The sequence below is a fragment of the Vidua chalybeata genome, chromosome 23 (assembly GCF_026979565.1).
Source record: "Vidua chalybeata isolate OUT-0048 chromosome 23, bVidCha1 merged haplotype, whole genome shotgun sequence".
NCBI classification, from domain to species: Eukaryota; Metazoa; Chordata; class Aves; order Passeriformes; family Viduidae; genus Vidua; species Vidua chalybeata.
This window is the reverse complement of record NC_071552.1, coordinates 7311769-7338316: the sequence shown is the minus strand read 5'-3', so window position 1 is coordinate 7338316 and position 26548 is coordinate 7311769. Positions and strand designations below refer to the sequence as shown.

The 26548-nt window shown below is 50.6% G+C and overlaps 1 protein-coding gene across 6 annotated transcripts; it reads right to left on the bottom strand.

Annotated features, from left to right (window-relative positions):
- Nucleotides 1-4807: 4807 nt before the first annotated feature.
- Nucleotides 4808-26260, bottom strand: ST14 (ST14 transmembrane serine protease matriptase). Of its 6 annotated transcripts, none has more exons than XM_053963400.1 (20): nt 26064-26260; nt 25709-25877; nt 14923-15082; nt 14574-14701; nt 13943-14013; nt 13370-13530; nt 12951-12986; nt 12438-12675; nt 12163-12302; nt 11663-11760; nt 11087-11196; nt 10153-10283; nt 9791-9895; nt 9317-9424; nt 8839-8952; nt 8526-8651; nt 7965-8151; nt 7042-7316; nt 6596-6732; nt 4808-6059 (listed from the first exon to the last, which is right to left on the bottom strand). In XM_053963400.1, exons 1-20 carry the CDS (start codon nt 26138-26140, stop codon nt 5898-5900), a joined length of 2733 nt encoding a protein of 910 aa, XP_053819375.1. In that variant the 5' UTR covers nt 26141-26260; the 3' UTR covers nt 4808-5897. The 6 variants fall into 6 exon arrangements, with proteins under 6 accessions (XP_053819375.1, XP_053819374.1, XP_053819376.1 ...); XM_053963399.1 differs by having other exon boundaries at nt 8526-8654; nt 26064-26259; XM_053963401.1 differs by lacking the exons at nt 25709-25877; nt 26064-26260 and adding an exon at nt 23518-23594 and having other exon boundaries at nt 8526-8654.
- Between the last annotated feature and the right edge of the window lie 288 nt (nt 26261-26548).

Genomic DNA, 26548 nt, shown 5'->3' with positions numbered 1-26548 from the left:
ATCGCAGTAGCTTGCAAGAGGCGAAGGACAAAGCCGCAAAGAAGAGGACTTGTAGCCGCTTCTTCGCCTCCAGCAGCCGGAGATCGCGGTAACTTTCAGGAGGCGAACAACGAAGTTGTGAAGCAGAGAGCTTGTGTGCGAAGCTTGCAGACTGCTGCAGGACGGTGGCTGTCGCTCTCCTGCCTGTTGAATTCACTGCTGACATGCGAGTGGAAGGTGTTCCCGGACAACTTTCCTGGGTTTTTACCTAGTCCTGATGCATCCCTCCTTGGAAATTCTTGCTGCTCCCCAGATCTCCGAGATGCAGAGAACACGATGGCAGCTGCTGAAAAGAAAGGCAGCGGTGAGTTTGTCAAGAAACAAGTACCTAGGCAGCTGACTGTGCTTGGCAAGGAGCAGCTGCTGCTTTTTCAAATTGATTTCAGTGCACACAGAAGCCCGCTGCTCTGCTGCTTCGTTTTTCACATTCAGTCAATTGCACACTACTGAAGCTGAGCCAGGCTGTTCAGCTTTACTGCTTTTCAGCATCTCAGCTGCTCTTTTGCTCTTAGACAGCTCTCGAGGTGTCTTGCCTTCGCCAGGCTGCAAAGTGCCCGCTACTACCAAGAGCTGGGCAGGAGTGGGCAGAGAGCATGCTCATCTGCCAGCAGTTTGCAGCTTGCCCAGGAAAGTGCAGTGTCCTTGGCATGTGCAGCAAATCCAATTTCTTGGCAAGTTCGCAGGACGTAAGTAGTGCTGGTAGACTTTCTGCTTCAGAGATTGAGTATAAAAGCTTTTCGCTAAGATGTAGACAACTAGAGAGGCAGAATACGGAGCTCCGGAGCTGGCCGAAAGTAAGAGCCGCTTCCCGGCGTCTTTCGGCAAAAGCGGCGCTCCGGAGCGCACCGCTGCCGCTCCAGTCATCTGGGCGCGAAGTAGCCGCTTCTTCGGCTCCAGAAGTCAGAGATCACGGTAGCTTGCAAGAGGCGCAGACCTGAGACCAGGTTTGTGTGCTTGAAAACAGGAATTTACTGAACATTCCTGATTGTGGGGTCACTGATATACAGTGAGGGCCTTCCATCTCCTAGGCGAAATCCAGAACTGCTCTCTTGGCACAGCTGAGCTATCTGACAGCTGGAGTGATGATAGGCGCTCTCTGAGCCCAAGCATTTAATGTTCCCTGTGGATGACAGTGTGCTGCTAATTTATAGGAGTTGCTACAGTCATAACTGTCCTTTGTTGTGAGCCCTGTGAGGGAAAGTGCTGGATTTGGTGCAAACTCCACTTCATCATGCATGTGGTTTTTTTGTCTGCTCCAAATTGAGTAGAAGCTGCTGCAAACTTGCTCCCCTGGAATTCTCTTGCTGCAATTTTGTCTATGCTCCCGAATCTGTGTAGAACCTCCCCTCTGCTCCCTCAGGCTTGGGTTTCTGCCGAGCTATCTGTCATCTGCCCCAGATAATTGCTGGCATGTATTGGATTAGGTGCTTTACATGAGCTCTGGCAGCTGCCATGGCTGTAAATAGTGGCTATTTGGTGTCTCCCGAGGGCTGGAGGGGAGAAAAGGTGATTCCCACTGAGTGGGTCCCACTGGGTGATGCTGCAGCACTCAGGAGGTGGGATCAGGTTTGACCTGTGACTCCAGGATCTGGGCCTTGGGCGACCTGCCCTCGCAGCCTGTGCAGCCCCAGTTTAGAAGCAGAATCTAGACTGGAGTCATTGGGCACAAAAATGAAGCGGGGCTGAGTCATTTAGCAATTAGTGAGCCTTCAGCCCTGGTAAGAGTCTGAGTAACTGAGAGGCAGATCTAGTGATAGCTGTTGAAGGAAGTTATGGAGAGAGTCAGCTTACAGTTCTGGCTGCTGCTCTGGGTTTAACTTCTTTTTTTTCCCCTGCTCATTTCCCCATCAGCAAGCTGGGGAATATGGGTGGAAAACAAATCAACAGCAGACAGTAGGATGTGAAGTGATTCTTCTGCTGGCATGGGTGGGACTGTGGACAATAATGCCCGTGGTGGTTTGAAGTCCGAAGATAATGTGTTGCTTTCTTGCTTGCAAGCCCTAAAATGGTTGGAGGAAGGAGGTGAGAACCTGAGCCAGCTGGTTTGTGAGGGATAATGTACAGCTGCTTTGGGTTTTATGTACTTAATTTCTTCAGAGCTCATAAGTAGAGGGGACAGGCCACTGTTACTGGTGTGAGCTGCTGCTGTACTGGTGAGCAGGCACAGGTGTCTGTGTAAAAGGCTCTGGTCTCCCAGATAACACAGGTCCCAAAATGCCTGTAGAGGGTTTTTCCCCCATCTTTAGCATTTCTCAGGCAACATGGAGGCTCCCAATCCCCACTGGACTGGCTGAAGGCTTGTGCTGGATAAGAAAGTGAAGGCTCCCCTAAACATTGCTGCGCTCACCTGCAGGAGTGAGCAAGACCTGTTGATAGATGTGAGAACGCAATCCAGGATGGTAGTGAGCGCTGGTCTTGGGAGCACTAAGGAGATCTGCTGGTGTAAGAGCCACAAGAGAGTTGAGGAAATACGGACTCACAGTGAGAATTGATGCTTGGGGTCAGCCAAGAATGCCAGGAGGCAGGGAAGTGGGGATTAGTCAAGCAGGAAGAGACCCAATCCTCTTTCATGCCAAGAGGACCTTTTAAGCACCCAAGACTGCTGTGGGTGTGGAACTGCCTGGAGTAGCCTGTGGCATCCAAAGAGAAGGGTGAAGCAGGACTGTCTGTGCAGCTCAGGGTGCAGGGGCAGCCCCCCAGCCTGGACTTGTCACTGCCCACACCCATGGGACCATCTGGACTACCCCAGCTAGGGGGTGTGAAAGGCTCTCCAAGCAATCATGTGGGATGTTTTCCTTTGATTCATCAGCTGTAATGCCTCCTGGAGACATGCTTTTCTCATGGCTTGCCTCCTGAAGTCAGCTGTTCCCACTCAGGGGCTGACCTCTGGGCAGCCTTGCCTGTGTTCACTTTCAGGGAATGCAGCGTTTCCTTCCACCAAAGTATTCCAGTACACATAACACTCTGGGATGCCTCTTCCCTGACCCTGTTTTTTGTGTTCTTTGTGTTCCCAGGCTGAAGTTTTCCCTGACGAATTTATTTGGCTCCCTGATCTCTTTACTTTTCCCACAATTTCTAAGGAAATGGGTGCAATGAGACAAAAATGTCAGCCCCTTGTATTCTCTGCAGGGGGACAAGCCTGAGCTGTTGCTGGATTACACAAACCCCTGGCATTGCCATCATTTGACGGGACTCATGAGTTTCCCATTCCCAGTTCAGTGGTATTTTGCCCTGACCAGAAGTGAGCACAAAATGGGGCTGGTTTGTGTTACCAGAATCGTGAGTTGTCCAAAATGTGCTGCATCAACATGAAATGCAGTTTTTGGGGTCTGACAAGTTGTTTCTTTTCACATGAAACAAGTAAAGGAGTTTTCTCTGATGCCTGAGTTCTGAGGCACAGAGGGGAAATCCAGGGAGTTGCTGATAGACTGATGAGGGAATAAAACTCAAGTGGACTGGTGGCTCTCAGCAAACTCTTGAACCTTTTCCTAAGGGATGGAACTTTTCAGGGTGATTCAGAACTGCTCTTCCACCACAGAACCCCACGTGGGCACTCTGCAGGCAAGGCCAGTTGCTCTGAGCTTCCTGGCTCAGTTCTCCATCTTGCCTACACTTGTTTCCCTTCCCAGCCCACTCATTCTTGCTTTCTCCCATTGACTCCCTTTCCTCTGGACTTCACCAGAGGGATCTGGGATTTGCAGCCTGTCCCTTTCCACTTCCAAACCTCCTTCCGGGCAGTGCTGTTTCAGGAGTCCTTGTGCCTTGGCTGAGAGGGACATCTAGTGGAGTTGGAGCTCAGGGACCTGGGGTTTGTCTTTGTTTCTTGCATTTTTATTTATTCATTTGTAATCTTTATGAAGGAGCAGGGACTGAGGTTTTATATGGTCCTGGTGACCTGGTGGCAAGGCGGACCTTTGGCAGCCAGTTCATGGGCTGTTTCTCTCTTTGTACACGGACATAGGGAAGTGACTGTGGAATGGGGCTTTTATGGGAAGAAAGGTGCTGTGGTAGGTGACACTGTGCTCAGTAAAACAAAACCTGTCACACTTGTCTGTGGATTTGGTTGCACAAGGTTCAAACTACGACTTTGAAAATCATCAGCTGCCCTCTTCTTGCTTGGCCATGATCCTGCTGGTCGTGGCAGGATCCCCAAACTGCCTGTGGGCACAAGGGAGAGAGAGTAGACACTGGATCTGGTGTTCAGGTGATGGAACAGCCCACTGCAGTTCCCCTGGGTGCAGGTGCTGGGGCCCAACTGCTGGGTTTTTCTCATTAACTGTTTCATCCTTTTGCATCCTGTTATTGCAGGCATCTTCTGGGGACCATCATCCATAACAACTCATGTTTAGGGAAGCTTTTAGTGTCTGGGGAGCTCAATTGCAAACTGTGGGACACTGGAATGAAAACATTTGTACTTCTATTTGCTCAGTGCTGTAAAAGTGCTGCTGATGCTCCCTGGGCAAGGGAACGACCACAGTAAATGCTTCCTTTTGTGTTGCTGTAGCATCGTGTAAGCACAGATCTCAGAATGTTCCTTAACTCTGCAGGGAGGGCTGAGGCACAAACTATTCTCCTATGAGCCCTTACAGTTGTTTCTTGTGAAGATTTCTGCATGTCTCTCCACCACAGTGGCGCTGCTGTGCATAACAGTAATGAAGTGCTTTACTGGGAGAGGCTCAGCTTCTCCCTTAGCACTGGGGATCTGTGTTGTAGGTTTCTGTTTCAGGAACACTTGCACAAAAGCTCAGAAAGAACCACACAGCCACAGTATTAGAAAATATCCCAGTTTATTGCAGCATCTCAGTTCTGAGAGTTTTACAAAACAATGTATTTACAGGTGAGGAAGGGACTAACTCAGCTGGAGTGTGCTTTGCCGGGGCAGGAACAGACTACAGAGGAAAAAGGAAGAAAATCAGCACATTCACAAGTCACATTTTTCTTTACAAAAGTAAGATAGGTGTAAGCCTGGTGTGCACAGCTGACTGGTGTTGTCCTTGTGGGAAGCACTCTAGGAAGAATTCAGTGCAGCCCTTGTGTTCTTCACAGTGATTCCAGGCACCTGGGGCTCAGCAGAAGCTGCATCAGCTCAGCTCAGTGTGACCATAAGGCACAATCCAGTGATGCCAAGAGCTCTGGGCCTCCACGTGTGCCAGCAGCTCTGCCTGTGGCTTCCCTCACAGTGTTTGAGCCCTGCCCATGGCTTTCTTTGGGGTGAGTGATGGCATTTGAGCTCTGCCTGTGGCTTCCCTCGGGGTGAGTGGTGGTGTTTCCGCCCAACATCTCTCTTTCCGGCCCCCAATCCTGGACTTGGCCATGCCAGAAGCAGAGCTGGACAGAGGACAGAAGGAGGAGACCATGGTGTGGGACAAGGGTGGGATCTCAAAGGGAATCTCCCCAAAACTATGGTAAGACCTCCCTTTAACCTCGCTATGGCTGAACACTAGAGAAAGGGTATGGACGGCTGTTTGAAAACAAATGCATGACTTAGAATAATATGCTGAAACCTTGTTTTTGAACTTGTCCAATAAAGTTTGCCTCTAAACACAAACTGTTTGTCTTTTTTTTAATTAGATTTTTTTAAAGTTTATTACTATATGTAATCTTGAATCGATGGCTCATTCAAATTGTTCATGGGAGCTGCACTAGCTTACCCCCCCCACAAGGGAAACTTTTCCCAACATGGATTTCTCAGACTAAGGGCTAAACCAAACCATCAGCTCTGGTTGCACATGGAGTCCCAGGCGCTTGCAGCGAGGTAGAGGGAGGGTTGAAGTTCACAGTAGAGGCTGTGCATGGCTGGCACTGCCAAGTGTCTCCAGCCATTGCTGTCCAAGAGGTGTCCAGGCAGGGATCCATCCCTAGAGGCCTGTGTGCTCCTGGATCCAGTCTCGCAGGCTTGTGAGCCGGCTGTACACCCCAGGTTTGTTCCTCTGGGCACAGCCATCGCCCCAGCTCACCACACCGGCCAGGAACATCCGACTACTGGGCTCCACACTGACCAGGGGCCCCCCAGAGTCTCCCTGCACAGAACCACACAGGAGCATAAGCACCAACTCCATAGATCACTCTCGTGCACAGTGTTAAAGTCATCACAAAAACTGAGCAACAAATAATCAGTAAATCCCCATCTAAGAAGTCAGCTGTCATTACAAATTTTTGGCCATTCCCTGAAACAAATATTTAAGCATGGCAATAAGAGCCACAGTGCTAGAACAAAGAGCTATAAAACACCAGTCAAGGAGCCTGGCTTGCTAACTAAGACTCTGAATAACAGCCAGAAGTTGGAGTATGGCTGTATGTCCTATCTGATGAGATGGAGTCTAAATCCTGTGGTTTTGGGCTGTAGTTTTGGAGTCATAAGTCATGCATCGACACAACTTGCTGCTGGTGCCCATTGTAATCTGTTCATTGTCTGAATCCAGGAAAATTCCCACAGATTTGTTTTATGTTCCAAATGTAAATGTAAGTGGAAGTACCAGAATGAGCAGGGCTGAGCAAAGGCCTGTCTCCTTGCCTAATAACCAATAACCAGCACTAAATCCAGGTGCTGCCTTACCTGGCAGGCATCCACACCACCGGTCAGGATCCCCACGCACATCATGCGTGGCGTCAGTTGGTCTGTCAGGAGCTGGTTACACACAGTCTGGTTGATGAGCCGAATCTCTGCCTTCTGCAGGATGGAGGCTCCCGTGCCTGCCAAGATGAAGGAGCGCCTTAAGTAAAAATACACATTTTTAAGCAGCTCCCCGTATTTTCCCTCAAGAAACACAGAAATCATAGACTTGTAGAATCCCAGAATGGTTTGAATTTGAAGAGAACTAAAGTCTGTCTTGTTCCACCCCCTGCCATGGGTAGAGACACTTTCCACTAGGCCAGGTTGCTCCAAGCCCTGTCCAACACAACATGGCCTGGAATGCTTCCAGGGATGGGGTAGCCACAGCTTTTTCTGGCAACCTGTTTAAAATACATCAATGCAGCCCCAAATCACATGCCAGTGCTCACCTCCTTCTGCAGTTGCTCCCCATCCAGTCACCCACAGGTCCTTGCCCACAGGGAAGTTGTGGGTGGCATCGGGCAGGCAAATGGGCTGGACAACAGCCGTGAAGGTGACAGGGCTCTGCAGCTCCAGCACAGCGATATCGTAGTCGTAAGTGTAGTCATTGAAGAAGGGGTGGGAGATGATGCGCTTGATTTTGCGGGTTTGCACATTGGGGCCGCTGCGGTCACCTTGGTCAGTCAGCCCCAGGTAGGCTGTCCATAGGTTGGGGTCTGAGTACCTGCATGGGGGCCATGAAACACAAAGTGAGACCTCATCTTGGAGACAGCACTGCTCACTACCTTAAACAGTTTCCTTGAGGTATGCCTCTCAGAGTCACTGTTGGAATATTGTGGTTTTGGTCACCAGGATATAAGAATAATATTAAACTATTAGAGAACTTCCAAAGAAGGGCAATGAAGATAGTGAAGGGCCTTGAGGGGAAGCCGTACAAGGAGCAGCTGAGAGCACTTGGTCTGTTCAGCCTGGAGAAGAGGAGACTGAGGGGAGACATCATTGCAGTTACAACTTCCTTATGAGGGAGAGAAGAGGGGCAGACTCTGTTCAGATATCTGTTCTGTGGTGCCCAGTGACAGGACCAGAGGGAATAGCCTGAAATTGTGTCAGGGGAGGTTTAAGTTGGGTATCAGGAAAAGGCTCTTTGCCCCAGAGAGTGGTCAGGTACTCCCCAGGGCAGTGGCCACAGCATCAAGCCTGACCGAGCTCAAGAAGCATTTGGATGATACTCTTGGGCACATGGTATGACTCTTGGGGATGGTGCTGTGCAGAGCCAGGAGGTGGATTCAGTGATCCTTGAGGGTTTCTTCCAACTCAGCTTATTCTGTGATTCTGTGAAATACCTAGAAGCACAGGGATGTGAGGCCGGTACCTGATGCCTTGCAGTGGCAGGAAGCAGTGTGCTGCCGACACCAGCCAGCTTGCTGACACCAGCGAGGCCCCACAGATGTGGCCCTGGCCCTTGACGTGCAGGCTGACCTGCCACGGCCACTCTCCCACGTCCGAGTTCTGCCCACCAACGATCCGTGACTTCCTGACGTATGAGCGGAGCCCACAGTCTAGGGCAGAGGAGAAGGGGCGCTTGGTTTCTCCTGTTCCCACCCCACGCATCCCCTCTGTTCCTCCAGGACATCTGATAGCACAAATACCCTGTTACCCATGTCAGGAAGGGCTGATGTTCTCTGCACAGATGCTAAATTAGCTACAACATTTACTGGCCAACTCTGTAAAGGGGAGATAAGCCCCTGTATTACCCATTTAAGCCTTCCTGAATAACACAGATACCCCACAGGCTGCTAAAGAACATGGCTTGGATATTTCCAGATCAAGCTCCTGCACAGAAACACCCAGGGGCTCTCTCTGCTGCACTAGAGTATTTCTCTGGGAGACCCAGCCCAGAATCCCATGTCTCCCCGATTCCTCAGGCACTCACTGCAGTTGTCCTCATCAGAGTGGTCCTCACAGTCCTGCTCCCCGTCACACTCAGGGTTCTGTTTGCTGATGCAGCGTCCACTGCGGCACTTGTACGTGTACTCCTTGCAGGGGACTGTGGTCTGGCCTGCTGCAGGCAGGATGGAGGCACAGGGGTTAACCCCCATTCTGGGGAGTTCACATCATGTCCACCTCTTCTGCCCAACCCCATGGCATTTACACCCCATGCAAACACACACACACGAGGGTGCCCAGCCCAAGGAATTCCATCAGAGGCTGTGTTTGCTGGCAGTCACCCTGCAGCCAACCCTCACCTGTGCTGCAGCTGCCCTCATCGCTCCCATCCCCACAGTCGTCCTTGCCATCACATTTCTGTGTGCTGGGGACACACTTCCCGTTGTCGCACTTGAAGCTGTCAGCTGAACAGCCTGGGGACAGAGAGCAGCTCCTGAGGGCTGGGCATGAATCCTGCTGCACCTCAGCACACGGCTGTGCCCAGCTCCCCTCCCTGAGACAAGTAAAGCCTCTGCAGCTCCAAAATACTGTGTCTCCAATCTCTTCTCCAAACTGCACACCACCAAAGTTACTCAGCCCTTTCTATTCCTACACCTCTGCTCATCCTTCTTTCCTCTGAGCTCTCATTCACCTGTATCAGGTGAGCACTCATCATGCCTGGGTTTTTTTGCCTGCTCATTTCCAGCACAGCACTTCCCTCCATCCCATGAGCCTCCATCGCCCCTATGTGCCTCTTGAGCCCTCAGCCCTTTGTGCCTGCAGGGTGAGTTCACTCACTGCACTGTAGCTCATCGCTGTTGTCACCACAGTCGTTCACGTTGTCACAGACCCAGAACTTGGGCTTGCACCAGCCGTTCTGGCACCTGAACTGCTGCTCGGTACAGGCTGGAAGAGCAGAGTAAGAATCACTGAAAAGCCTGCCCAGTTGGGTAATGAAATGTGTCCCTCCATACCACTCAGCTCAGCCAAACCCACAACCAGCAGGATTACACAGAAAATCACATTCCCAGCTGGGAGGAACTGGAAAGAGAGAGCAATGCCACTGGGAGAGGGCAGGATTAGCAGGAGCCCACACCTCTTATGCTGAGAAGAGATCCCAAATTGCACACTGAGTCTCACTCCAGCCTGGAGGAAGGCAGCAGCACTGGTTCCAGCCAGCACTGAGTCACATTACCCAGAACAAGCCTAACCACCCCAGGGCAACATGGCCTTTCCCATGCTGTGCCAAAGAGAAACCAAGGCTGGACTTACTGCAGGACCTCTCATCACTGCCGTCCACACAGTCCAGCCACCCGTCACAGCGCATGCTCCTGTCGATGCAGCGGCCAGTATTGCAAGTGAACTTGCCAGGGCAGGCTGAGAGGGAGGAAGGGATAAAACCACACATAAGCCGTCTTGGTGTTCCCTCTACATCCCTTCTGCAGCATCCCCTATGCCTGCTTACAGCAGAACACAACAGGAAGACCAGGAGGTTTGCAGGAAAGCAAGGCATGCTGCTATCCCCTTGGAAAAGGCTGCTTCCCAGTTTACAGGGCAGTGTAAACATAGAGGAGGGACAGCTCATATCTCAGGGAAATCACTTTCCCCACCCCAGCCCCAGGGTTTCAACTCACGATCACTGGAGTCGTAGGACAGGAACTCTGCAGAGAAGCCTGTGTCTGTGTAGGACTGGTCTGAGTGGAACCGGAGCTCAATTTTGTTGGTGGTACTGGCCACCACAAACTGGGAGCGCTCCCCACAGTACCTGCAGGGAGAGAGCAAAGAGCAGTCAAAGGGCTGGAGGTCAGCACCAAGAAAACCTCCTATCCCTGATCTCACTCCACACTCAGGGAGCTGAGGGGGCAGGGAGCAGGTCTGATCCCAGCACAGACTGCTGGGCCTCAGGGTCCAAATTCTGCTGCTGCTGGCAGAAGGTTTGGGCCAGTTGTAAACACAAACTTGTGACTTTAGGAATGACTGGGAACAAGTTCTTCCACATCCCTGCCTGCCCCATGTGTCTGATCTCAGATACACTAGACTCATGCAGGATCCCATCTCACCATGGGCAAGTGGGATCATGTACATGAACAGCACTGCAGACGCAGGTGCTGACTTTGAAACCCTCTCTCTGAGGCAGGGTCAGCTCCCTCGTCCAAAACATTGTGAAACAAGATTAATCACCTCCCTGTGAGGTACTAAGTTTTCTGTCTGGCCCAGCTTATACCAGGCTGGGGAATGCATCTGGAAATGCATCCCAGGATATGAATGCCCTGAGAATGGAGAGCTGCTCGTTCAAGCAAACCCACCCCAGATGTTCCTGCCTTCCGAAACATGAGCTGTGTGCTGTGATGCTCCACAGTATCTGGGGGTGGTTCAGCTGCAACACACCACAGAACCAAGTGTGGAGCTCCCCACTCATCCTGAGGCAGTTCTGGGCACCCTCCTGCCTCCTCCCAGCCCTGACAGCACCAGCACACTTGTTCCCACAGCAGATTAAGGAAAGCACAAGGCTCTGTGCTTTCCTAACCAAATAAAGTCACTCCATGGGTTCAGCCATCCAACACCCACCTTGTGCCATTGATCTGCACATAGTCTTTGGTGCAGGAGCTGACTGGGATCCCAGGCTCCAGCACAAAGAACATGTTGAAATGCACCTTCACATTCTTTACAGAGGGAACCTGCAAAAGGAAGCACAGTCAGTGGGATGTTGCTTTCTGGAGCAAGGAAAAAGGAATAGTTTCACAGGAAGAGGGTTGTGCTTGGGGGGAGGACAGAAGATAACTAAAAGGGGGAAGTCAGTTTTCCAGCAGGAAAAGAAACAGCTTCATAAAAGTCACAGAGTCACCCTAGCTCCAGAATCCCCAGTGGAACAGGCATACAGAGGGGTGGAAGCCAGACCTTTGGTCAACAGCCAGTAACTGGCCAGTCCCAAAGCCCACACTCTCATCCTTCTTGTGTGAAGTTACAGGATTTTTCATGGGCTCCTATGGGGTTCAGGCCTCTTGCAACCTCTTCTGCCTTTGCCTCCAGCTCCTAAAGGCTCCCTCAGTCATGCCAGACTTGGAGCCTCTGAGCCCCAGCTGCTGTGAGCACCATGTCCTGTATGATCAGGACTTGTTAAGGGAAAGAGAGGGCCCATCTCACCTCAATGTTCCAGACACAGTCCATGTCTGGGGGGTAGTGTGCTGGGTAATAGGGAGTTGTGAAGGTGCCACTGTCTCCCTTCAGGATCCCACCGCAGGCTAAAAACAAGCAGGAAGGTAATAACAAATTAGAGATTTAGATGTGGTTTTTCCAAGCCTCAGCTGGCTGTCATTGGAGGCAGAGGCAACAGTCTTTAACAAGGTTAATTCACTCTCTGGAGAGAGCAGCTCTGCTCTAAGGCTTGAAAGAACCCAGGAGATCAATTAGGTGCTTCCATCAATCTGCATCTCTAATCCAATATCTCATTTTTGCCTCCTTGGGGGGACATCTTTACCGCAGCCAAGAACACTGTAGGCAAGGCAAGCACCAAGGGGTGACCTGCTTCCAGGTGCTCCAGCCCTGGAAACATCCCTGACAAACTGACTACAGCCACAGCCACCTCCCTGTTTAGCTGCCCATGGCAGGGAGACATGGGGAAACAGGCCAAGGCCTCTGCTTACCTTTCATCTTTGGGAGCTGGAAGAACTCAGCCTTAAAGCCAGGGAATCGCCCCTCCTTGTTGGTAACCAACGTGACTAGCATGACGTTCTGGGAGGACAGGAAAGTCAGGTTGTAGGACGGAGCATAATTCCCACAGAGCCTAGGAAGCAAAGGACAGAATCCGTAAGGCACTGCTGCACAGGGAGCCTCAAGCAGCACAGCTCAGCTCTGAGCAGGGGCAGGAGCAGGACATTGCAGGATCACCCTGGACTTGGTGCCATGCAGGAATACCCACCTAACCAAGGCGTGGGGCTCCACAGGGCTCAGAGAGTCATACACCTTGATGTAGTCACTGTCATCTCTGCATGGCTCCAGCTCCAGGGTCTTGAAGGTGAGACTGATGCTGGAACTGGCATCTGCCCTCAATGCCCAGTAGCAGAGGGCATTGTTGGGGTATGGGCTGTTGGGGAAGCCCGGCGTGGTGAAACTGGTGACCTCCCCTTCCTTGGCGTGAAGGGAGAACATGCAGCTGTCTGCCCAGAGAGTAGGGAACAGTTAACAAGGCAAAGAAGCCTTGCTCTGCCTTTCCCTGGGATTAAGAGAATAACTCCTGCAGGCTATCCCAGGGCAGATGTCTCTTCCTGGATAACAGCAAGGCCTGTGCCACAGTCTGTCCAACCCCAAACCAGCTCCAAGAAGCACACAGGGGTCTGCCTTGCATGCAGAGTACCTCTCTCCAGACCCTTCCCCATCCTGCAAGAGAAACACCACCCTAAAGAGACCCCTGAGATGGAAGAACTGTACTTACTGTCCCGGGCAGAGTGAGCTATGCTGGGGTCCACAGCTGCAGGAGAAAACAGAGCTGGCATCACCCTTTGGGCTATGGGAAATCCCTGGGCACAAAGCTGAGGTTGTTCCTCAGACTGTCATTGATCTGGCCTCACAGAGCTGAGGGAGCAAACTTTCCCTCTGCAGAGGGAGAACTCATCCTTGTCCCTCTTCCCTGGGCTCAGAGGGGAACACAGAGCATTTCAGCAAAGGGGAGCAGGTCTGTGTAGCCCCCTTTAGGCTGTAAATCCCATTAAGCTGTGCTGTGACATCCATGTCCTTACACCACCCTCAAGGCTGGCTTTCCATGAGAGGGCTGTGACCAGCACCTTCTCCTTCTAGAGCAATATCCCACCTGGTCCCACGCAGAGGCCCAGGGACAGTGGAACCAATACTCACGGAAAGCAATGACTGACTCCACCTTCAGCATGGGGTTTCTCAGGCGGGGGTTCCACCTCTGCACCAGGCTCTGCTTGTCAGCCATTGCTCTGTCCAGACTCTCTTCCCGGTATTTGGGCACAAGGAATTCTGACCAGTAGTAGGCAATGACACTGCCTTCACTGTGGAAAGGGTAGTTGTGGGATGAGGGCAAGGACAGACATGGGAGGACTCAAATACCACTAGAAGAAGGGGCCAGACTATTTGATTAGCCAGTTTTGGAGACTGGCCATAGGGAAGGCAGAGTTTCAATGACAAGTTAAGCAAACAGCAAAGGTCCCTGCCAGCCTGAGGAGTCTCTCAATGCTGCCAGGCACCACCCACTGCAGTTCACTGCACCACACCTTGATTTTCCCAAGACATCTGGCAGAAAAAAAAAAGCATTTTCAGGTCACTTTTTACTGTTCACCCTTTCTTGTGCCACTCAGGGTGACTACTGGGGTGCTTCTATCCCAGCATCCTGGGAAGGAGGATAAATGGCTGGTATGATATCCTGGCATCCTAGATGGCATTCAGGCAGTGCCTAACACTCACCTGAAGGCAGTGATTACTGTCTCTTTGTGGTAAGGACCAATATCAGCATGATTCCTGTAGATCTCCTCCACCTGAAAGGGTTAAAAAGGAGTGTTCAGCATGTCTAGAAGTGAGGGAAAGAGAAAGGCTAAAGACAGACAGAGCTTCAAGCCTGCAAAGGAAAACCACGGCACATATCTGGCATCCCTGTGTATAGGAATCTGCAGAGCCAAAGAAAGAAAGAAGGAGAGTTGAGAGCCCCAGAAGAGCACAAAGCTGCCCATCACAGCCTGTTCTGACTCAGCTCACCCACTCTTCCCTGGGGGAAGTGAATCCCCAAGTCTGAGGGAAGAGGCAAGACCAGACACAGCTTCAGCCTCTTTTAGACACCCTTCTGCCTCAGTTCATGGCCCTGACTCATCCAGTGATTCTGGGACATGCCCTGGCAGCTCCTATGGCACTGGGAGATGCCATGGCACTGGGCTGGAGCTGGGATGTCAAGATCCAGCTCCAAAGAAGGTCCCTGCTCCCAGCCAGTGTGACACAGCAAGCAGGGAAAGCTCCAAGGAATCTTACATGGCATATCTCCATGGCCATGGGGCAAGAGGAAAATTCCTTGCTTGCAGAAGGAGGGAGGCACGAAACCTCTTACCGTGCTCTTCACCTTCTTGGCCAGCATACTAAACTCTGGAGAGCTGGAGTTCTCATAGGCATCCAGGAATTCCCAGTTCAGAACCCGCAAGTGGCCATTGAAAACCTTCTGGACAGGTGTGTTCCTATCTGAAAGAGAACAGCTTAGGGTCGGAAGGGCAGTCAGAGCTGGGACTGGTGTCACAGCATATTCCCAGTGACAGTAGTTGGGGCAGGGAGGTGGAAATGGTATCTCCAGAGCTTGAGAGGGCACATGTGAGCAACACCGGGTAACAAAGCTTTTCCATGTGGATGGATACGTTCCCAGGGTGTTACCCTACATGTCACCACCCACCAGATGTCACACTCACATTTGAAGTGCCAAAACAGGAGGCCAGTGGTGAGGGAGACAAGCAGAAAAACAATGATCAGGACAGTGACGACCACCTGCCGCTTTGGTCCGCGCTTCTCCATCTTCTTGGAGTTCATGGCAGGGAGGAACTCCACCCCTTCGTCCAGGTTGTTCATGTCCTGGGAGAGGGAAGGCAGGACAGTGGGAAAGCTGTTCTCAAAACCTAGCTTGGGGAGGTCCAGCCACAGAGCAGCCTGAAGCAGGTCAGGGGACAAGGAATGCAGCAGCACTGAGGGCAAACCTCAGTGTTGGCAGCTCCACAGCCATGGCAGGACAAATCCTGAAGGTTTCTTCTTTTCTCTTCTGCACACACCTAATTCCTTTTTGGGCCTAATATAACGAGCTCAAGCAAACTCAGGGGCAAGTCCACACACCCTCCTGTGACCATGGCAGGTCACAAGCCCACAGGCTCCAAGATCTGCCTCAGCAGATGAAACTGCAGAGAAAAATTCACCCCCACAAAGTGCTCATTGTATGCAGGTGTGTCACCCAGAGCTCATGGGGCACAGCGTGCTATAAATAGCATTTCCCTAAAAGAAGAAATCAAGCTGCTTCATTCCTTTACATTTTCACAGCTCTCTGTCATGCCTCCTGAGCCACCAGCACTCCTGTGTTTCTGCTTGGAATCTCTCATCCAGCACAAATACTTGTTAAAAGAAATAAACCAAAAAACTAAGATGAACACACTAAACATCCCCACAACCCACGAGCAGCCATGCTCCTGGGACAAGACGTGGAAAAGAGGAATGAGGAATGACACAGCTCTCACTGTCATCACCACCCCATAATGGGCTAGGTGAGGAAGTGGAAGATGTGTTGAAGCATCAAGCTCTGTATCAGCTGTAAAACCTGAGCTCTATATGCGCTGTAAAAGCACTGGTGCCCCAAGGTTTCTCTTTCTCACACCTTCTGTTCTGTTCCTCCATCCTTGCCCTGCTTGTGTATCTGTATTTCTCACCCGGGGGCAGGGGGGGAAGGTTGGACAGCTGCAGACCCAGATGTTTTCTGAGGATCCCACACAGCATCCTTGGTACTGTTGGACATCATGGGGGCCCGGATCCGCACCTACCCTGGAGGATCCTCTCCTCCCAGCACTGGCAGTGGTGTGGGCAGAGCTCACCACACCTGCTTCCGATCTGTGCCTGCCTTGGGCAGGAAGGGCTCTGCACGTGCTGCAAAGGCCCAAAACAGGAGGATCCCTCACCTTTCTGCTCACCACCTTCCCATTTTCTCCTTAGCAGGCATTCAGTGGCTTCCTGGGCTCTGGAACCTCAGCATGGACACCACAGCACAAAGTGCCAACTTGCACAAATCTGCAGCATTTCCACATGCCCCGTGCTCCAGAAGGGTAATGCTGTCTCCACAAACACAGGGTCAGACTTTGCCTGTCCTCTCTCAGCCCAAGGCTCAGACAAACCTACTCCAACAGCTTGGGTTGATTTGATGCAAATGCCACAAGCCCCTAAATTCAGGAAAAATATGGACAAGAGGGATATAGCTTCATAGAACACAGGCTTTGAAATGAAAAGATAGCAGGGTTAGATGGGATACTGGAAAGAAATTCTTCCCTCTGAGGGGTGGTGAGGCCTTGGCACAGGTTGCCCAGAGAAGCTGTGGCTGCCTCATCCCTGGCAATGTCCAAGGCCACGCTGGACAGGGCTTGGAGCAGCCTGGTCTAGTGGAAGGTGTCCCTGCCCATGGCAGGGGGGTAGGACTGGAGGATGGGTTTTAAGGTCCCTTCCAAGCCAAACCACTCTGGGATTCTATGAAAAACAACTAGCAAAGGGGATCCTGCTAACAGAGGGATCTCTGAGCCTGCTGTACAGACATAAGGAAAAAGCCATCTTCACTGCATTTCCTCACTGAATTTCCAGTAGGTACTTCACCTTATTTTTCCTCAGCCTTGCCTGACAGGAAAGCCCAGCTCCCACTTGAACCATTCCCCTACTTCTTTTGCCCTTTTCTTCACCCAATGCCTGTGCTCTCCTCCCACCCTCCACCATCCCACTGCGGCCTCTCCTTCTTGCAGTATTTGCCCAGGGCCCTTCACAACAGAAAGGGAAGTGGTAGGCACCTTACTCTGAGTTTTTGTCAATGACTCTGTAAGTTTAATACTCTGCAAACACCAGAAGATCACCAAGACCAGACCAACCCACCAGTTTCCATACCACCTGCTCTCAGAATCCCCACAGTTTATCATTTGGTGGTTCAGGGAAGGAGCATTCATTCATTTCTGTGTTTTAGTGCCTAAGGCTAGACAGAAAGAACTGTTTGCATCCCCAAAATCCACCCACCTCCAAAATAAACAGACCTAGCAGGGCTGCAGAGGACAATTCCATGGGCAATGCTCTGAATCCTGTTTGTCTTCTGATCATACAGGAAAAGCTTGAAGATATAACCCAAAGAAACTTCAAAACAGATGGCACACAAAATAAAGCTTAAATACACAGAGATACCCTAAATCAAGAAATTCTTCAGTCAAAGTCAAGACTACCTGGAGTTTGACACACTGTCTATCAAACTGGCCCCTACCAGTTTTCCAATCATGAAATAAACCCCCCAAAACTTGGTAAAGAGAAGAAACTGGCCACAAAACTTGCAAACACATCCTCTCTCCCTCCACAGGGCTGCTCACAATGCTGAGCCTTCTCAGGACTTCCAAGACATTGCTGCTTCCAATATATTGTTGGCAGGAAGCAAAGTATTTCATTCTTTATTGCCATCTGAAGGAGCCTATGGCAAGAAGACATTCTCAGGTGCTTAAATGATCTATCAGTTTCCCCAGACTTCCTGGAGCCAGTGAGGAAGAACTGCAAAGAAAACCAATTTTCCATAAGAAAACTCTTCAGCAGCAGGGATCTTCAGCCCTCTGCAGAATTCATACACTTCAGTTTCACCAAACTGCCCAAAAAAAATAAGGGTCAGCAGCAAGCAGGAGCTCCTGTTGTACAACACTGCACAACAGTGTGGCTGATGCATTGTAACATCCCCTTTAAGCTAAAGATTGTGTCCTTGCAGAGAGAAAACTCTCCCAGGGAGAAAATCATCGCTGTGATTAAATCAGAAGGCAAACAGAGCTCCCTTCTGCCTCCAGCACACACAGGCACACGCACTGCTCCTAGGAGCAAGGAAATTAGGCAGGAAAACTCACCATCTGCTCTTTCTTTAGGCAATTTCTCTGCCTTCCTTGGGAAAAAAAAAAAAAAGTATGAAAAACGTTAAACCTGTGAGAGTTTGCAGCATGCCTTCGTCAGTTTGTTCTTGCTCCAAAGCTGAGCCAGCAGCAACACAGGAGAAGTGACAGGAGTGCAGGGACTTCTGGGAAGGTTACTTTTTGATTTTCCTCCAATACAAGCTGCACAAGCAGCAACTGACACTGTTACTTGCCAGAAGTTACCCTGTGACTACAAGTAGATAGGAGGCATGATCCAAAGAGGTTTCCCTCCCTCCTCACCCTCTGTGTTGTATTCCAGCTCTCGTCCTCTCCCATTCCCATACCTCATGGACGCCATTATGTTCCTCAGCCAGCACAGACACTTGTGTGAAGAGCCCTCACCCATCACAGCCTGGGTAAGAAACAGCCATTCCTGCAAACTCTTCCCAATATCCAGTGAAAAATATGAAGCCTCCCCCAAGCACTGCTGGAATGATGAATCAGGCTCTGTAGAAGGTTTCAGATGAGGCGACGTGTCCTGAACTCTAAGAGGCTGAAACCTCCCTGCCCACACTCTGCACTGTGGAATGTCCCTGCTCCTAAGAGACAGGAATTTGATCTTACCCCTCTTGTGTTGCTAATAACTCCTCCCTTGACCAGAACCCTGACTCTACCCCTGTGATACCCTACAAAAACCCCACGACCCTGCCTTTGCCCAGTCTTTCCTCTCCATCCCGCCCCTCCTCCCCAGAGGTAATAAATGGATTCTTGAGCTTTCTGAAACAAGGATCAGTCTCGTTCGTTCCCACACCCAGCAGCTGCACCCTCCCTGGACACGAGGAACCCAGTTGCAACGCACTGCAACACTGCACAAAAACCACCGGTTTGACCTGAGGACCAGACTAGCCTGTGCCCCACAAGTGCAGCTCAGCCTCTGCCCCTCTCACTCCCTGTGCTCCACATCCCCTTCACGTCCAACACTTGAGAGGAAAAATATCCTGTCACCATCCTCTAAGCTAGATGGAAAACAGATGAAATCACAGGCAAGATAGGCTCAAAGATCACAGTTAAATCAAGAAAGAGACAACTGCAATGTTAATCTCCTTTAGTGGATGGCTGCACATTTCCTTCGCATGCTCTGAACAGTAGCAGTTGTAAACTAGAGGAGCTGAACATGTACTAGTCTCACCTTGTCCATGGTTCCTCCAGAAACCGTCTCTAGCCCCAAGTGACTCAAGGTCTGACTGTCTCATCCTTCTCAAGGAAACTGCTCCAATAAACATTATTAACAGAAAACCTCCCTGGATATTCTCTCTGCCTTAGTCACTCTAACAGTTACTTCCTCCTGCTCCTCCCCACACAGTCCTTGCCAGTATGGCCAGGCTTCCCCACACAGGGAGTGTGACCCACACTGGCCACAGCATCAGCTGTGGCAGCAAAGCCAATCTAGGGAAAGGTTCAGACAGGCACTGCCCCAGATCTCTCATGCCTCAGTTTCCCCTGGAGTACCAACTCCATGAAGAAACTTGGAAAAGAAGTTCACATAGATGGATTTATAGAGTGCTTGGAGGGCTCCTGCTCCTCTGCACAGAGTCTGAGCTCAGTTCTGGGAAGAGCAGACCTCCCACTCCTCCTTCTGTAAGCCACACGATGTATTTTTAGACTGTGACTGTGCTCCGTCCAACTGGACAAACCAGATGCAGAAGTGACTAATTCTGTCAGCAGGAAATGCAGCTGGCACAAGGGGGCAGTGGGAACCAGCTCTGCACTGGAGATCTTACGGGAAAGCAGAGAGATTCTCCTCAGTAGGGGATCATGGAAAAGCTGGGATATGCCATAGAATTCGGCTCTCCATCATGACGTGTGCAAAGCAGGGGTCCCACTGGAATCAGCATGCCGCATAGAGGCTGGTTTCTGCCTTGTTTGGCACTCCCAGATGGTGATGTGTCCTAGGCACCAAACCCCTTACTGTTCCCCTCTCCTCCAAAACAGGCGCTTCATCTCTCCCTCAGTGTCTGCATCCGTTCACAGGACTCTGACCCACAGAAGGACTGGGCTCTTGGCCATTAGTTTCACCTGTCCTTTATGACCACCAGTTCATTTGTTCATCCAGCACCAGACATGAGATTTACCTACTTCCTTTGACTTTTCCAACTTCAGAATCTGCCAGTCTGCCACAGGACTGCTCAGGGCCAAAGCCGCTCAGATCATACAAGGTAAGAGCAGGTGTGCAACCAAATAAAATCTCACGGCAAAAAAATGTGACCATCTGACACCAATGTACACAACCAAGAAAAGGAACCCATGAAATGCCAGGCTGGAGGAGGCATATGGAGGTCAGAGATGAGGCCGTCATTGGACTGCATGGTTAGACTCTTGAGGGTAATTACAACTTGCAGATCCCAGCCTGTGTATCTAAGAGGCAATTCCCACCTCCCCTTTTTTAGTCACACCTGCCTCGGGTGGTGTTCAATAAAAACTAAAACAAATACAACATGAGAAATGACCCGTTGACTGAGCCCCAGTCTCAAGACAGCCAGCAAGCCAGTTCAGAGCTCAGGAGACCAACAGTGTGGGCTTGTGTGGCAAAAAGAGCCAGAAAATTGTATTTTCAAAAGCTGAGAATTCCTGAATCACACTGAAAGCCAACATCAGCTTTGTGGTACTGGTATGAGGGAAAACAGCCTGTTACCCATCGGAAAAAGTAAATCAAATGTAAACAGCATGTGCAACTTATTTCACCCAAGTAGCTCAAGTACAGCTACACCATCCTTAAATCAACTCCTGCACCAATTCTTGCTGCAACCCCAAACAACTCCTCTGGAAAAAGATCTGATAAGAATCATCTTCTCACTTCTCTTCTTACTCTTGATAAGAAATACATGGAAACAGCACATATGGAAAGTGAAGTTTACATGTAAACATGTATTTGTGCTGTGCTGCCTCACCACAGGCAGCAAAGCACTGAAGAAACTTTGCCAGTGCATTATTTTTCATCTTCAGTTCTGTATTAAGGGCAATGAAGGTATAAAATGATGACATCAAAACTAAAAAGGGAATAGGGGGCAAGAGATCAAGGACAGAGTCCTCCAGACTGTGCATCTTCCAGGCACAGAGGGCAGGTGCAATAGTCAAAGATACAGGTCACACACACCTATTTCACATACCAAGTTTGAGCTTAACCCTCTACAGGAGATTGTCTTGTGACCACTCTGAGTCATATGAGAAAACAAATTCCTTTAGGTTTATTACAGAAGAAACTAATGTTAATGTTTGCAGAGATAGCACAGGTTTGGCTTGCTGCCCCATCCAGGCTGATCAGTGCAGCTCTGTCCTGCATCACAGCAGCTCAGAAAAAGCTAACACGCTTCTGTGTGTCTGTGGTAGCAGAGAATTTTACACTTAAATCTTAGCAACTCTTGGGGAGAAGCTGGGAATAAAGGTACCCTACAGCCCTGATCTGTGGACCTATGGGCCATGAAATTCCTCCTTACAACACACTGATGTCCCAAGAGCAGCAGAGAAACATGCCACAGATACAAACAGCTGATTTAAATCACTCGTATGTCTTTCCTGGTACAGACAGAACTGTCTGGAAAACAGAACTGCCTCCAGCAGCTTAACCAAAGCAGCGGAACCCTCCACAATCCTTTTGACACTTTACTCATTCCTGCAGTTCTGAGATGGATCAGGATCATTAGTCTTTGATGTTTGAAGCCAACAGCAAGGAAAACACAAGCATCTCCAACCAGGAAAGTCTCTGTCTACCAACCCCAACCCTGTTGGCTGCTCCCTCCCCATCCCAGCCCATGGCCCGGATATTGGAGGGCAATTATTTCCCAGTCTGTCCCTGGCGGCCTTTGGATGGAAATGATACATTCTACCCCGGGCAAGGGGAGAACCTTTGCCCTGATACCTTCCCCACAGCCAGGCCCTCAAAACACTCTCGCTGCTCCCTCAAGGGTTTTACAGAGTGATCTTTCATTTGCTGAGCAAAGGTCTGGCCTCAGCCCTTTTCTCATTGTGTCTTCCTTATCCCTGTTTGCTTTTGGCACCAACAGCAGCCAAACTGGCCCAAGCAGCAGCTCACCTGCCAGCCACTACCCCAAGGAAACACTCCGCACCTTTCCAAGGAAGAGGGGCAGCTTCTCCTCAGCCCAAGAACTACAGCAGCTCCTTTACCAGCACAGGGAGGAGACACAAGACATTGCAAAACCACTAATTTCCACCACTCTCATAAGTGGAGGAATAAGGGGCCAAGACCAACAACAGTCCATGGGTGACAAAATCCTTGGGTTGTTTCCTGCCAGGAGGGCAGGTACTGTCTTCAGGGAAGCTTCTCTGGATCAGATCAGTCTCTCTTGAAGTGACACAGGGGGAAAACTGATCCAGAACCAGGGAAGGGACCCACTTGAGCCCTCAGTCCTGCATAAAGATAGAGCACAAAGCTACCTTCTGCCAGGAGAACAAGCCAGGAAGGGAAGATCGTGTCCCACAAGTGTTACCCCAGCCTGGCCAGGGACAAGAAGCTTGAGCTGAACTGCTTCAGCAAGAGCATCTCCTTCCCAATCCCAGTCATGGTACACACCGGACAGTGGAACTGGAGGCAAGAGAAAATTTCTTGCTGCAGGCCAGCTTTTTGATCAGTGCCAGAACCAGCAGCTCCTATGTTGCTGCGAGATAACTACTAAAGCCAGGCCTCGGAGACAGACACCACACAGCCTGCAGGTAGGGTGGGAAATGCTGCTGTCCTGCTTTAACCCAAAACCCTGTGTTTGGAACAGCTCTGTGGCACAGAACAGGCTCTGGAGGTGCAACCCAAACTCAGCCGTCCCTGCCCAACCCTCAGCCAGGAAGATCTACACAAGAAGCTCACTCAGGTCTCAGAACACACTGATAATGCAGAGGTTAATAAATAAAGCCCCCACAGCCCTCGGTTAAAATTGGCCTTTACGATGCTTCAACAGGGTTAGTTGGATCTGTTGCTAAACCACCCAGAGCCAGGCTCTGCACACAACTCACTAGCACGGAGTTTACCTTTACTCACAACCCCACTGCCCTCAGCTTAACCTGAAACCAAAACCCCTGGAGCAACGGCAGCACCTACGCCGAGGAGATCCAAAGTCAGCACAGACAGGTGATCTCCACTTCCCCAAAGCTGGGTTTTTTGTTTTTTTTTGTTTTTTTTTTTTTTTCCTGCTCTGCTGAGCTCAGCAACGTCCCCCAAACAGGTTCTCCTGACCTTACCCAAGGGTGAGCTGGAATCCCTCCTTCCTGAGGGATCCAGAGCAGCCCTGAACCCACCAGGCTCAAAGGAACCAGAGCAAGCAGAGGATGAGGCAGCTCGGCAAAAGGCTGGCAGGTGTTCTGGGAGCTCCCCGCGCCCAGGTGTGCTCTCACCTGCAGCTGGGTGCTGTACCGCACGCCAGCACCGTTGGCCGGGGGGCTTCGCTCCATGGCCAGGGCAGTGCCGCGCGGCTCAGGCCGCCATGGCGCGGTGGCTCTGGCCTGGGCACGGTGCCCAGCTCCTCCTCCCTGTGCTCCTGGCAGGTGCGGGCAGCCGGAAACACCCCGCAGATGCTGTGCCGCTCCTGCCTCTCCTCTCCACAGAAATAAGGGAAAACACTGTGCCCAAAAAGCTGCACCCAAAAGCCCCACATCAGCTCTGCACCACCCAAGGGATCTTTCAGCCACAAGCTTTGCTTTAGCAAATGAAACCAGAAAAATCTTGTCTCATACCAAGAGAAGCCATCCTGCAATCGGTAGGAGGGCTGGCTGGCATGCAGAGATGCACAGTTCCTAAAGAAAAGCTTTGTGTATCCAGGGTCTCATCCTTCCTCGGGTGACAACATTATTGTACTATGAAACCCTGCTGCAAAGAGGGCACTCTCAGCATGAACAGACAGTTTACCCCAGGAACAAGCCTCATGCTCCCAAAAACATTTGGTACACTCAGAAGCAAAATATTCCCTTTTCCCAGCCTGAAACCTGCCCTCAGCAAGGCTACAGCACTGTAGGAATGAGCTTTCTCTTGGCTAACAGAGACCAGATGCAAAGTGAACAACACAGCAGTGCTGCAGAAACTGGATGTGCACCCAAATGTGGCACTCAGAGGATGCTCACATAGCAACAGCCCCTGGGGGGCTGTTTAATATTAAATTAAACAGCTGTGTGGTTTAATATTAAACAGAGAGGAAAAGGAGGAACTGGGGTTCTGAGAACACTCTAATGCAGGTTTGAAAGAATTTGTAACACTGAAACCTGCATTTAGTCTTACTTCTCCATTTACCCCTTCTTGAAAAGATTATTCATACACACACTCCAATATTTAGGTTTCTCACATTCAAGAGCAAGTCAGGATTAAAATAGCTGGCTCAAACTCACTTTTTCACGTAAAAGTTCTTCCTTTCTCCATCTTACATGTGACAGTCCATATGAATATGTGATATGCCCACCAAAAGTTGAACTGGCCACCCCACTGCTCATCCAAACCTTTTTACACCAATTACATCCAGCCCTGAAACTGAATTTTTTAAATATTTGAACACTTAAAATTTCGCACAACTCTTGCTCTGGTAGAACAATCAGCTTCTGGCTGATCACACGCAGAAAATCCCTTGCTGAGTCTCCTTTGTTTTCCCTTGCTCTATGTTGTCTCCTGCGGAGCAGAAGTTTTGCAGGCTTTTTGCAGGTGTTTTTTGGGGAGAAAAAATAGAGACGGAGTGAGGTCTCTGATCCTGCTGTGGTGTAGAAACACACAAACCACCGCCTCCCCTGTCCCCTCAGCAGCTGCCACAATTCCACCCACCGCGGAACACGGCACAGGAGGCAGCATCCCTGGATTTAAGGTACTCCTCTCGAAAAGGTGCCGAGTTAGTCAAGCTGCTGATGTCAGGAGCTCTCAGCGCTCCCGCTGATGCCCAGCCCTGCCCAGCGCTGTTTTTACAGCCACTCCCTTACCTGCCTGGCTGCAGCCTGTCTTAACACCCCCGTGAAACAGCGTATTTTGGGTACAAAGCAGCTGCTCTCAGACGAACCACTGCTCCTCCTACATTCTACACATTCTTCCTGTTCGGCGCATCCACTGATCTCCTCCAGGCTGATGCTCACGGATGTGGATGATGAGGGTAAAATGTGAAGACCCACAATCCCTGGTTCGACACAAAGCTGTGAATGCTCACTGTTTCTTGCCATTCAAGCCACTGACATTTTACAAACTAATTCATGAGCCCTCTTTGAATAAGGTGACACAATCACCGTGGGGAAAACCAGCAAGCAATACATGTACAAAATATAAATATTATATAGCTGGGAGGCGGTTGGTTCGAGGCCTCAATACCAGGATTCTGGTTTCCCTGTTGCTGGAGCACAGGGATTTTCTTCGTGGCTGTGCTGCAGCCATTACCAAGTCACCGTGGTGGGAGCAAGTCCCCTCCTGGGGAGTGTACAGCCCCAAAACATACAATAACAATTCCCAACCTGTCTGCCACGTGCTTTTTTTGGTGAGAGACCTCCATGTCTAACTGAAAGATGCTGAGCCCAGCCGAGGCACGGTGAAAACCCAATAAAGCATGAAGTTCAAGGCACTCACCCTCACGCAATGGCAGCAGTCAACCGCAAAGCCTCTTGTTTGCTCCCGCTGGAACCAATTTATCCAATAAAAGCTGTCACCTCCTCCTCTTCCTTTCGTTGTCTCAGTGTAGCCACAACAGCATCTTGAGAGCAGAGCCGAGGTTTGGGAGGAAGGCGAGCCCTGAAATCTGAGAACCAAGTCCGGCTTGGTCAGAATCTGTACAAGTTGCAAGAGCTAAATCGCCCTGAGCTCGAGCCCCAGACAAGGATCAGCTGCAGGAGCAGCAAACACTGTCGGGGCAGGCAGGATCCTTCCGCATCAGCTTCCAGCCCTGGGAATGCCATGCACGTGAAAGAAGGGAAAAACTGCTTACATAAGGAAAGAAGGCCGGCTGCCTGCGGGGGAAGAGTCTTCTGGTGGAGGCAGTTGCCAGGAGCAAAGGAGCACCATCCATCCACACCAGCGACAGGCCGGATTCAGTCAGGGACAAAGGCTTTTCCTTCCCGTAGTTTGGCTCAAGGATTGTACTCTTAGCGCGACTCCCAAATTCAAATTTCAGCGACAGTGCCCTCCCACCTAGCTTCCTGCCAGGCAACCCCGAAACCACCCCGTCTCAAAGCTCCGTCCGGTCTGGCAACTTCCAAAGCATTACAAAAGACTGGGAGAGAGATAAAACTCACAGGGTGTCCTGTTACTTTGCATTCCAAAGAGTAAATAAAAGGCTGATTCAGTGGGAGGAGAGGAAAACGTCATCCAGCAGCGCTGTGCTTTCCAGCTGAACAGGCAGCCCCCAGAGCAAAGGCTGTGTACCGCTGGGGATGGGCACAGTCACATTGGGCTGATCCAGCCTCTCCATCT